Source organism: Chinchilla lanigera, unplaced genomic scaffold (assembly GCF_000276665.1).
Source record: "Chinchilla lanigera isolate Chin_1 unplaced genomic scaffold, ChiLan1.0 scaffold00053, whole genome shotgun sequence".
In the NCBI taxonomy this organism is placed as follows: Eukaryota; Metazoa; Chordata; class Mammalia; order Rodentia; family Chinchillidae; genus Chinchilla; species Chinchilla lanigera.
In genome coordinates this window covers 5,278,169-5,289,195 of record NW_004955454.1, presented here as the reverse complement: position 1 = coordinate 5,289,195, position 11,027 = coordinate 5,278,169, and the positions used below count along the sequence as shown (strand labels likewise).

General features: G+C 55.1%; 1 protein-coding gene and 1 pseudogene across 2 annotated transcripts in view; one reads left to right on the top strand and one right to left on the bottom strand.

Moving 5' to 3' along the window:
- Positions 1–4,260, top strand: part of Cecr5 (cat eye syndrome chromosome region, candidate 5) — a gene marked incomplete at its 5' end in the record, with an annotated part of 10,034 nt that extends 5,774 nt beyond the window's left edge. For both annotated transcript variants that reach the window (XM_013520237.1, XM_013520236.1), the window contains 3 exon segments: positions 1,023–1,197; positions 3,161–3,349; positions 3,522–4,260. In XM_013520237.1, coding sequence (XP_013375691.1) covers positions 1,023–1,197; positions 3,161–3,349; positions 3,522–3,837 — 680 coding nt within the window.
- Positions 4,261–5,894: 1,634 nt separating this feature from the next.
- The window catches only part of LOC102026829, an 11,950-nt pseudogene continuing 6,817 nt past the window's right edge, over positions 5,895–11,027 (bottom strand).

Sequence of the window (11,027 nt, the reverse complement as noted above, 5' to 3'; positions counted from 1 at the left end):
AAAAAAAAAACAACTAAAAAGAAAAATGAGTCTTCTGATGATCATGCAAATGATCCTTGCATTTTAGGAAAAATCAGTGTTTATTAAAACTGTACAAAAGTACTTTGTGGAAAAAAAACCTTTGTGATTATATGCAGAATGGGATTAGAACAAGTAGTTATGACCAGATTGCCCAGCTATGTGAATACCAGGTGACATATTCAGATTTTCTTAGGCTGTGGGACAGCTTTCAATTGTACAGGACTGTCCTCACCTGGTACCTGCGTCCTGATTAGCGTTAAGATATGTAGCCGCGGCCTCCTCCTTTTTCTTTTTTTTTTTTTTGGCGGTGGGGATGGAGCCCAGGCCTCGGGTGTGCCTGGCAAGCGCTCTCCCACTGAATTCTGTCCCTGGGGCCCGATGCACCTCCCCAGATCAGGACGGTCATGGCTGAGGCTCAGTTCCCGGGTTCGCAGCTGAGACCGCTCCTGCTTGCTGCCTGCTTGCTGTGTGTCTGGGTTACGTGCTCCCTGGTCTCATCCTTACCCTCCACACCATAAGTGGGTGCTGCTGTTACGTAGCTGAGTAGGGTGAGGCTTGGAGAAGGACAGTGGAGGCTATTGTCCTGCCAAGAATGTTGTCAGGGCTGGGGCGGGGATTCAGGCTGTCGGTCCACACCCCTGCTCTTGGCCATTGGGGTGCACCTGTCCCTGGGGCCCTGAGAGAAGTGGCTGACGCCCCCTGCAGAGAGCTCGGGGATCACGAGTGGTGGTGGGCAGAGCTGTCGTCAACAGGAAGCAGTGGGAGACCTGCTGCGTTTCCTGTTTAGCTGCTTTGAATGCCAGTGGCCACCAGTAACAGTGTGAGCGGTCCGGGACCCTCTTGTTGCGCCTGCACTTCAGGAAGGCAGCCTTGCCCGGGTGCCAGCAACGCAGCAAGCAGCTCCCGGCGGGCTCACCGGCCGTCTCCACAGCCTCTTGGGGCCGCCACTAAGGGCAGCCGAGGGTCCTGCGCCCCTCACCCCCGCGCCCTCGCTCTTTCAGGGGTGCTGCTCCTTGGCGAGCCAGTGCGATGGGAGACCAGCCTGCAGCTGATCGTGGACGTGCTCCTCAGCAACGGGAACCCTGGCACCGGCCTGGCGACCGCGCCCTATCCCCACCTCCCGGTCCTGGCCAGCAACATGGATCTTCTTTGGATGGCTGAGGCCAAGATGCCCAGGTGGGGACACGGGGCCCTCAGCCCTGGCCACGGCGGTCCACTGCAGGCTGCTGCACGACCAGTCCTGTGGGCAGTTTGTCCCTGTCATTCTGATGCTCGGGGGCTGGCACCCACCTAGCCAGGCTCCGTAGTTGCCCCAGTAACCGGGCCTCTGGGAAGGCTTTCGAGCATCACTTTACCCGGTAATTCTTACACTGAGTGTGAGGGCGCACAGAGATGATTCTTCACGCACGCCGTCTGCTCTGCATAATCTCACAGCGCGCTCGTCAGGGCCAGCGCCGAGGTGTCCGTGCCTCATCTTACCTCCCGCAGCGCTGCTTCGCTCGCTGCTTGTGTCTCCTGTGGGATGGAGGGCACGGCAGCCAGGGTTGGTCAGTGGTGGGGAGACCGGGGTCCGAGCCTCGGGCAGGGCTCCCATGCCCGCTCCCTCCAAAGACATCATCTCTCCTGCCCTTCCTGGGCGGGTGGGCAGCCCCTGGCTGGTGTCTGTGATGCCTCACTGTGAGGCCGGCGGTGGCGCTCTGTCCTGTGGGCTGCTCTCCCCGCAGGGCTAGAGCCCGCTCCCGTCACCTGCGGCTGATGGCGAGTGAGCTCTGTGGTCAGTGAGCGCTGGTGCTGGGGCCAGGCCCGCTGCCAGGCCCCGCGCTCGGGGGCTCCCAGACTGCTGCGTGGGCTGCTTTCCCTTGTGGCTTCTGACGTGTGTTTCTGCGGCTCGGGCTTCCCGTATTTTCTCTGAAGTACTGCTCTTCAGCACTCGGAGACTGGGGATCGGTTGGGAACGGAATAGCAGCCGGCAAATTTCACTTTTTAAGCCACACAAGATTAAAGTTTAGTTCAGTAATTGAAAACAAGCTGTGGTGGCGCACGCCTGTAATTTCAGCCCTTTGGGAGGCCAAGGCAGAGGGATCTCAGTTGGAGCCCGGCCTGGGCAACTTGGTGAGATGCTTTCTCAAAAAAAAAAAAAAAAAAACAAACCACAAGAGGCAGCGTTGTACTTCAGGGCAAAGGTTCTGGGTTCAATCCCTACTACGGGAAAAGCAAGCAAGCAAGCAAAATTCTTTATGTAAGTGAGTCTGAAAAGTAACCAGTGTATAGCATGGGATCAATTAGGATTCAATTTAGCAGCCAGGGATGAAAACCCAAAAGAAAAATTATTTATTTAAATAAAAATTATTTATTTAAATTGTCTGTCTTTTTGATACAGGGTTTTACTATGGAGGTCAGGCTGGTCTTGAACTCACTTTGTAGCCCAGGCTGGCCTCAAATTCACAGTGATTCTCCTGCCTCAGCCTCCTGAGGATGGGATTACAGGTGTGCGACTAGCAACAAAAGTGTTTTACACAAGGTAGAATTTTTTTTAATCATGTGACCGAAGTCCGAGGTAGGCAATACTGAGACAATGGCTTCTGTCTTTCCTCTGTGCAGTCTATACTCTTCACTACATAATCCAAAGTGGCTGCCTGGATGCCAGTCATCATATTAGCATTCCAGGTAGCAGGAAAGGGTAGAGGACAGAGAAGAGCACCCCACCCGATTTGAAGATACTTAGTAAAAGTTTATCCCAGCCCTTTTGCTTTCATTGAGTGATGCTAGTTCAGTCACGTGGCCACAACTAGCTTTAGGAAGGTGGGGAATGTACTTTATGCAACGTGCTGGCAGTAACAAAGAAGGGGAACATGGCAGCCAGTAGTTTGGCACGAATTTAAGTAGCGCTGAAGCCGCCTGGACCGTGAGCCAGCCCTGCCAGTGTGGGCACGTTGCTGTCTTGCCGTGCCTCAGTTTCTGGGTGTGTGAAGTGAGGTGTCAGCGGCGGACCCCGCGTGCGGCACCATCTGCTGTGCTGTCATGGCGCTCGGCCCTGGCGGGGGTGGCCCGAACTCGCGCTGTGGCCCCGCAGCCTGTAGGGAGAGGCGGGTGTCGGGGCTGGGGCCGGGGCTGAGCTGCGGGGTGCTCTCCCTGGCAGGTTTGGCCACGGCACCTTTCTGCTGTGCCTGGAAGCCATCTACCAGAAGCTGACGGGGAAGGAGCTGCACTACGAGGCCCTGATGGGAAAGCCCAGCCTGCTCACCTACCGGTACGCGGAGCAGCTGATCCGGCAGCAGGCGGAGAGGCGAGGCTGGACCGCCCCCATCCGGAGGCTGTACGCGGTGGGGTGAGCGTCCTCTCCGCGCCCTGTCCCCCTGCCGCCCTCCCCTCCGCCGCCGCCGCCGCCTCCGCCCTCTTGTTTCGCTATATCTCAGCCGCACTCTGCCCGCCCCCCTTGTTATTTTTCTCCCTCTGCCTCGGGACACTGAATTTGGGTCTCTTTCCGTTTCCCCTGCCAGTGATAATCCCATGTCGGATGTCTATGGAGCCAACCTGTTCCACCAGTACCTGCAGATGGCGGAGCGCGGCGTGCAGGCCGAGCGGCAAGGGGCTGGCGGCCCGCAGAAGCAGTGGCCCTCCGCCACCCGGAGCTGCGTCTCCATCCTGGTGTGCACCGGCGTGCACCGTCCCGGGGAGCCCGGCTCTAGGGAGCAGCCGTTCCATGGGCACCGGGATTTCGGCTTCAGCCCTGCGCTCCTGCAGGCATCCCACGTGGTGAGCGACGTGCACGCGGCCGTGCGGCTGGCGTTCCGCGAGGAGGGCTGGCCGTGGTAGTGCCGGCGCGGGGACCTGTGTGCTGGCACCTGGCCCAGGCCGATCCCCGTGCCCCAGGCTGGGGTGTCATGGGCCAAGAAGATGTCTTTATTCTTCTGATGAGCGCTGGCCACGGAAATGTCCCCGGGGCCGCATTTCCTGTGGAGCCCTTGTGATTTCCAGCCCGATTCCTGAGCGCCTCTCCTGGCAGGCTGACCACAGGCTGGCCCCTTTACCTCTGTGCCTCAGTTTCCCCCTCAGCAGGGCCTCCTGCAGAACGGGGAGGCCTGCGGGGTGGTGTGGAGCCACCGCCTGGCAGCAGGTGTGTAGCCAAGTCTCATGTGCTGGTTTTCACTGTATTTTAGGTTATTGCCCAGAAATTTGGGGCTTATTTTTTTAAATTAAAATCATCCTAATAAATACTCATTGTGCTGCTCTTGTGAAGCGCTGTCTGGAATGTACTAAAGTCCTGGGAGGAGCAGAGTGGGTGATGGTGCACATAGGCCAGCTCGGGAGCAGGGAGAGGTGTAGCGTTTCAGTCTGTAAGGCTGTCCAAGATGGGTGTGAACTCATTACCCTACTGCCTCAGCCTCCCAGGTGCTGGGATTGCAGCTGTGCAGAGCCTTGCTCAGTTTAGGTTTGTGTCTTTTTTTTTTTTTTTTTTTTGTCTTTTTGAGACAGGGTCTCACTGTTTAGTTCAAGCAGGCCTTGAGCTCACTTTGTAGCCCAGGCTGGTCTCGAACTCACAAAGATCCTCCTGCCTCAGCCTTCCGAGTGCTGGGATTACAGGTGTGTGCCACACACCTGGCCCTTTTCTCTTTCTAAATTGACGTATCTCAGGTATTTGTTGTAGTGACAGAAAACTAACATACCAGGTTAGTCCTTGTCCTCAGCTTACTCTATCAGTCATTTGCTTGTGACAGTGATTTCTCCTCCCCTCTTGCTTGAAACCTTCCTGGGCTAGATGTGGAGGTACACTATAATCCCAGCTGAGGCCGGGGGGCCGAGAGTAAGGCCAGTGTGGGTGGCGCATACCTATAATCCCAGCACTCTGGGAGGCTGAGGCAGGAGAACTGCAAGTTCCAGCGAAGCCTGAGGGACATAGTGAATCAGTGAGGCCCTGTCTCTGTCCAGGCCTGAGGCTTGGAGCCCTGCTTGTCCGTCATCCCAGCATCAGCTGCGCCTTCTGTAAGGTTGACGGAGGGAATAGGTAGGAGACATAGGGACAGAAGGAAGTTTTACTGTGGCAGAGGTGGTGGCAGGCAAGTCACTAAGAATAGAGACCGTGCAAGGGGGCGGGGGGCTGAGCTTAAGTAGAGGTAGAGCGGCAGGACCGTTAGGAGTGGCGTGAAAATTTTGGCTGAGTGGATTTGACTTCTGCGCATTGGAGGATTTGCCTTTGGTGTGTGGGAGGCTTTGGGTGGGCAGGGCATTTTCGGGAAGAGTTGACATTTGTGGATTAGATTAGAGCAGGATGTCTGTCGGGGGCGGGGTTGGCTTTTGTAGCTTTGCCGTGGGGGTTGGCACTGAAATGGACACTAACACCTTCATGCATCCGGCATCCCATGTGGGACCAGCCTCACCACCCAGTCTAGGCCTCTGGCCTTTTGCACCCCATTGTCACAGCTTCCTCTCGCCCTGCTTTGTCTCCTCTTTCCCCCATCCTTACTGTTCTCCACGTTTTGGCCCGTAATTGGTCAGACTATGTTTTGTTATTTTATTTATTTAATTTTGTTTTTATCTTGAGACAGGCTCTCACTATGTAGCCCAGGCTGACCTTGAATTCATTGTGGTCCTCCTGCCTCAGCCTCCAGAGTGCTGGGATTACAGGCGTGCGTCACCATGGCTGGCTGCTCAGTCCATGATTCGGATCTGCGCAGCCTCCTGCCCCCAGGCCTTGTCCCTGCAGTAACATCTGCACCAGATGCGCTCTCTCCCCTTTCCCCATCATTTCTTGATTGGATGTGAAAACAAACAAACAAAAACAAAACAAACAGAAGATCGGATGTGAGGTCACCCATAAACCTGTGTGGCTTCCTCTGGAGAACCGTACCTCCCCCTCCCCCAGCTTATGTTTCTCATAGCACTTGGCCCTGCGAGGCCCTTGGGTCCTGCTGTCCTACGTCCTCCCGCACACTGTGCGTCCTACGTCCTACCGGGCACACTGTGCGCGTGCAGGATGCCGTGGGCACCTGCTCCATCGAAGGTCCCTGCAGGCCCGTGCATCCTGTGGAGTCCTGCAGGACAAAGCGCCTTCCTTTCCCTTCTCTCTTGGAGCCTTCGGCAGAAGTTAAAAGCTTGCCCCGCCGCTCAGCAGCTGTGTGCCGGGGCCGCTCCCTCCACTCCTCCGAGCTTGCTCTCTTGGCTGTAGAACTGGCGCTGGCAGTGCTGTAGCCAGAGGGCTGTCTGAAGGAAATGGCCTCTTTGGAGCACCGGATGCATCCGTGAGGGAAACGGGGTCAAGGAGAGGCAGTTCAGGGAAAGGAGAGTGGCCCCGGGGCAGCCTGGAGGACCTCGGGCCCCTCCGGTGTGGGTGTGCGCGCTGCAAGCGGCACAGTTCCACTTGGCAGCCTTGTCCCAGTTACAAGCAGGCGGGAAAGGGGGAGGGAGCGCAGCCCCCAAACTTGATTACCTTTCACCAGCTCTTCGAGGACCCCTTTCTGGGACTTCCAGTCCTGTCTGGCTGACCGCAGTCGGGTCACACAGCCACCACTGGCTGCAAGGACAGTGCTGCCCAAACGAAGGCAGGGTTCCGGCTTTTGGTGTGTGCGTGCGTGTGAATGTTCGATGTCACCCTCCTCGCTTTCGTCTTGATTATTTTTGTGGTGCCAGGGGCAGATCGCAGGGCTCCTGGGCGAGTGCTGTGGCGCTGAGCTGCAGCCCGGCCGTGGGTTGCTGTGCAGCCGAAGGACAGTGGGATGGGTGTCTCCTGGCGCCTGGCAGTGCTGGCTGCAGTGCTGGGACTCCGGATGGCACTCAGCTGGTACTGTGTCCTGGGCACTCCGAGGACACGGTTCAGTCCCGGCCTTCAGAAGTGCCTTATCTAATATGAGACGGTGCTGTTGGCTTGCGTCACAGTCTTGCGCAGCAGGTAACATTTTCCAGAGTTTGTTGGGGTTTTTTGTTTTTGTTGTTTTTGGGTTTTTTCCGGTACCAGGAATTGAACTCATGACGTTGCGCTTGCCAGGCGGCGGTGTGCTGCTGAGCTAAATCCCCAGCCCCCTTTCCAGAGTTTAAAAACAGGCACCACTCACACTTTGTTGGAGCCTCAAAAACCCATAAAGGAGGGAGACAGTTCCTTTTTTTATACTGGGGGTTGAAGCCAAGGCCTTCACACTGAACTATGTCCCTGTCTTTTTTTTTAAGACAAGATCTCACTAAGTTGCCCAGGCTGAGCTTGAGCTTGCAATCCTCCCCGCTCAGGCTCCCGGAATGCTGAGATTGCAGGCATGTGCCACCACACCTAGCCGAGAAAGAGACAATTCCTAGGTATTCCATTGTAATAAATGAGCTCAAAGGCAAGGGGCTTTCAGTCTTTCATTGAAAAACCACTGCAGGTCTGCCCGGTGCAGGGGGCACTCCGTCACTGGCAACAACCCCTGCCCTGTGAGGGCTCCCGTGAGTGGTGAGATGTCCAAAGTCAGAGCCAGTGGGAGGGCTAGGCCTGCGGGTCTGTCTCCCTGTCTGAGTCACTGTTCTCCCCAAGACATGGCACTGCCCACTGGCCGCCTCTGACCCTGTCCGAGCGTTGCTTTGGGTCCTGCTCCCTGTGCAGCCCCCTGAGGTTTCTTGGGCCGCCCAGGGCAAGCTGAGCAAATGGGGCAGCAGCTGAGCTGGGAAGGGAGCTGATAGCAAAGCTCGGCGAAGCACGGAGAGTCAAGGAACCTGACCTCAGATCCAGGGGACAGAGCGGCAGCGCCTCTGCCCTGGCTCTGTCCCTCTGGCTCCTGTCCTTTTAGTTCGGTGGTTGTTTCTCTCCCTTGCTTACTTGTTTGGGTTTCCTAAAGATACCACAAGCTATTCCGGGCTGGGTGCAGAACAGCGTGTGCGCTGCCTGCCGTCACTTATGCAAATCTGCAGAAGAGGGCGGGGCCCCCATTCAGCTCCAGTTCCGGTCCTGTCGCTTAGGGCCTTTGTCTAAACCAGGGAACCTAAACAGGACCACATGCCTCCATCTGCTCACTTTCAGACTGAGTGGAAATGTTGACCTTTTGTTTTGTGATGGAATCAGGTGAATAAAAACCATAAAGACTATGTTCATTTGAATGGGATGTGCGGTCCCCTGACCTTTTGCAACGCTGGGGATTAAACCCAGAGCATGGTGCATGCCGGTCCAGGCAAGTGCTCTACAGCTGAGCTACATCCCCAGCCCTGAGCTTCCCTTTTTTTCTTTTTGTGGTACCGGGGATTGAATCCAGGGCCTCCTTTATGCTAGGCAAGCGCTCCACCACCTGCATCCCCACACATTTTTAATTTTACTTTTGAGACAGGGTCTCAAGAAGGTGCCCAACTTGGGCTCAGTTTCCTCAGTAGCTGGGGTTACAGGCCGGCGCTACAGTACCTGGTAGAGTCTGTTTTTAATCCTGCCGCAAGGGCTCACCGTGAACAGGCTTTGGAATCACCTTGCGTCTCTTCAGGTCAGCTCGGGGTCTGAACTCTGGCCGGCCTCGGATGACGCTGCCTCTGACCAGCCTCTGGCTGTGTGGTGAGCCGGATGGTAATCAGGACACCCTGCCGAGCTAGCGTTGCTATAGCAACCGGATGCTGCCTCGAGGGTGGAATTTTAAAATATCTCAGCTAGAATAGTTGTCTTTTTAAAAACATCGTTCTGTCACCTCCCCAGTGCTTGGAGGTGCTGCTGAGGAGGGCAGTGCCGGGGCGCCTGTGCCTCTGCCTGGGGCTCTTCGCAGCTCCTGGGGCTTGGGGGTGGGAAGATGTCTGAGGGTGTGAACGGCTGCGAAGCTGCAGAGCCTCAGCTTTGGCTTGCAGTTTCCTGCAGTTCTTGGTTCCAAGTCTTACATGACTTTTCCTTTATGGGACGGAGAGATCGGGGGTCTAGCTTTGAGACTCTTGCTTCTTCCCATGCTGACAGAGCTCTCTGGCTTTCCAGCCCCAAGGCAGCCTAGCAGCCCAGACCCCTCTGCAGTGAGGAGGGGCTTATTCCTTCTCTTCTTGTCTGCTTCTTCCTTTGTTCTTTCTAACTTCCCCTTTGGGCGTCATTTATTCACTCAACAAATGCCTGTCGATCACCTGTAAGCTTGGGGATCAGAAATGAGAAACTGTCCCGAGCCATGGACAAACCTAGCCTCTGGCGAGACGCACCGTGAGCCACAGCAGAGGGCTAGAGGCCAGGCTGGGGCTGCTGCTCCGGCTCTGGCTCCTCCCCATGCATTGATTCAAACCAAACAGCTGTCATGCCGTTTTCAAGTAACTTCATCCAGAATGCCTCTGCTGCCCGGAATGCAACTGATGCCACCAGCCTGGCAGGGGCAGTGCCCTGAAGTCAGCGGGCGGGCTCCTTACCTGCACCCTCACCTTCCCATCTCCCAAACCCAGTTCCGGGGGTGACTGGAAGCCCAGGGTCTGCATCACATTTACTAGTTCTATACCCTATTTTATCAACACAGAAAATGTCGGGAATTCCTAATCTGACTGGTGCGAAAGAGGCCATGTGGGAGGTTTGATCGGTGGTGGATACCCATATTAAATCTGTGGGAGTTGGGATACAAAATGAAGAGAAATAACAATTGACACAATTTTCTCACATGTGGTTTAAGGATTGTGGATGCTTAAAACTCTACCTTCAAAACAAGAACAGAGGATGGGATGTGGAATGGGGATTGAGTTTTCACTTGTTAAGTCTATAAGGCCATAAAACAGGTAATATAAAAAGCTTCCAGCCAAGCGTGGTGGCGCACACCTGTAATCCAAGCACTCAGGAGGCTGAGGCAGGGAGATTGTTGCGAGTTTGAGGCCAGCCTGGGCTACAAAGTGAGCTCAAGGCCAGCCTGAACTGCATAGCGAGACCCTGTCTCAAAAAAAAAACAGAAAAAGAACCTAGTTCTGAGCCTTAAAGTGAGCGTAGCTTTGCAGTCAATCTTTTACAACTGCCTTGATACCTAGAAATCAAAGATTTAAAAACTAAGACACCCCCTGAACTCTTACATGGATTCTCGCACGCTGACAAGTGCGTAGTCCAGTATCAAGGAAGATCCGGGTAGTCTTGATAACCCACATCCTTTTTGGCGCTCACATCTTTAGAAACCTACACGGGAACAACCAGATCAAGCAGACCCGCAGCTGTTGTGCGTGTGGAAGAACACTTCATCCTGCTTTTCCTGAATGCAGTGCATCCGCCTGGGTTGTCCGTTGTGTTGGTGTGTTTCTGCTTTGATTCACAGTAGGGTCTCATGGAATTGATACGCTTTGGACACAAACTGTAAATAAAAGGAATAAATGGCCGGAAGAGGAAAAGGAAGGAGGGAGCGGGAGGGGGAGGGAGAAACCGCCTTTTCTTAGCGGCGCCGTCACTGCCTTGACCGTGGACTTGCCCGCTCAGATCAGTTTTACAAAGTTACAGTGATGAAGACAGTGCTCTCTTGGCTGCAGGAGAGGCACAAACAGCGCACCTAGAAATAGACCTATATGTTAAGGAAAAACTGACTTGACATAATTTTTTTTTGGGGGGGGTGTTGGGGATGGAACCCAGGGCTTAATACTTCCTAGGTGGGTGACCCGAGCCACACCTCAGGCCCAGAATATTTCTTGCTCATCTCGGCATCGGACCTGGGTTGGGTGGCTGCTTGGGCCTTTCTCTTCGCAGTGGCAGCGCAGGGATCCCGGCGCCTTCCGCTTGGTGATGCGGCTGTCTTCGCCCGCGGCTTCGCAGGTCTCTGTGGAGGAGCCCAAGTGCCTGTGCAGGGACTTTGGCCAGGCACGTGCAGCGCCCCAGAGCCCACAGTTCCGGTGCAACCACAGAGGAGCTGGGAAGCACGGCCTCTGTGTGTTGGAAGAGGGAGTGGGCTTGGGCAGTGTTTAGCCTGTCTCTGTTGACATCACTGTTTAATAGTAAAGAAACTGTTTGGCTAAGTTTTTGTTTAAAATTCCTGAATAGATATAGAGCATTATTTTTCTGAACTGAGCTGAACATCGTTGTTTTTTGGCTTTTTGAGACAGGGTCTCACTATGCAGTTCAGGCTGGCCTTGAGCTC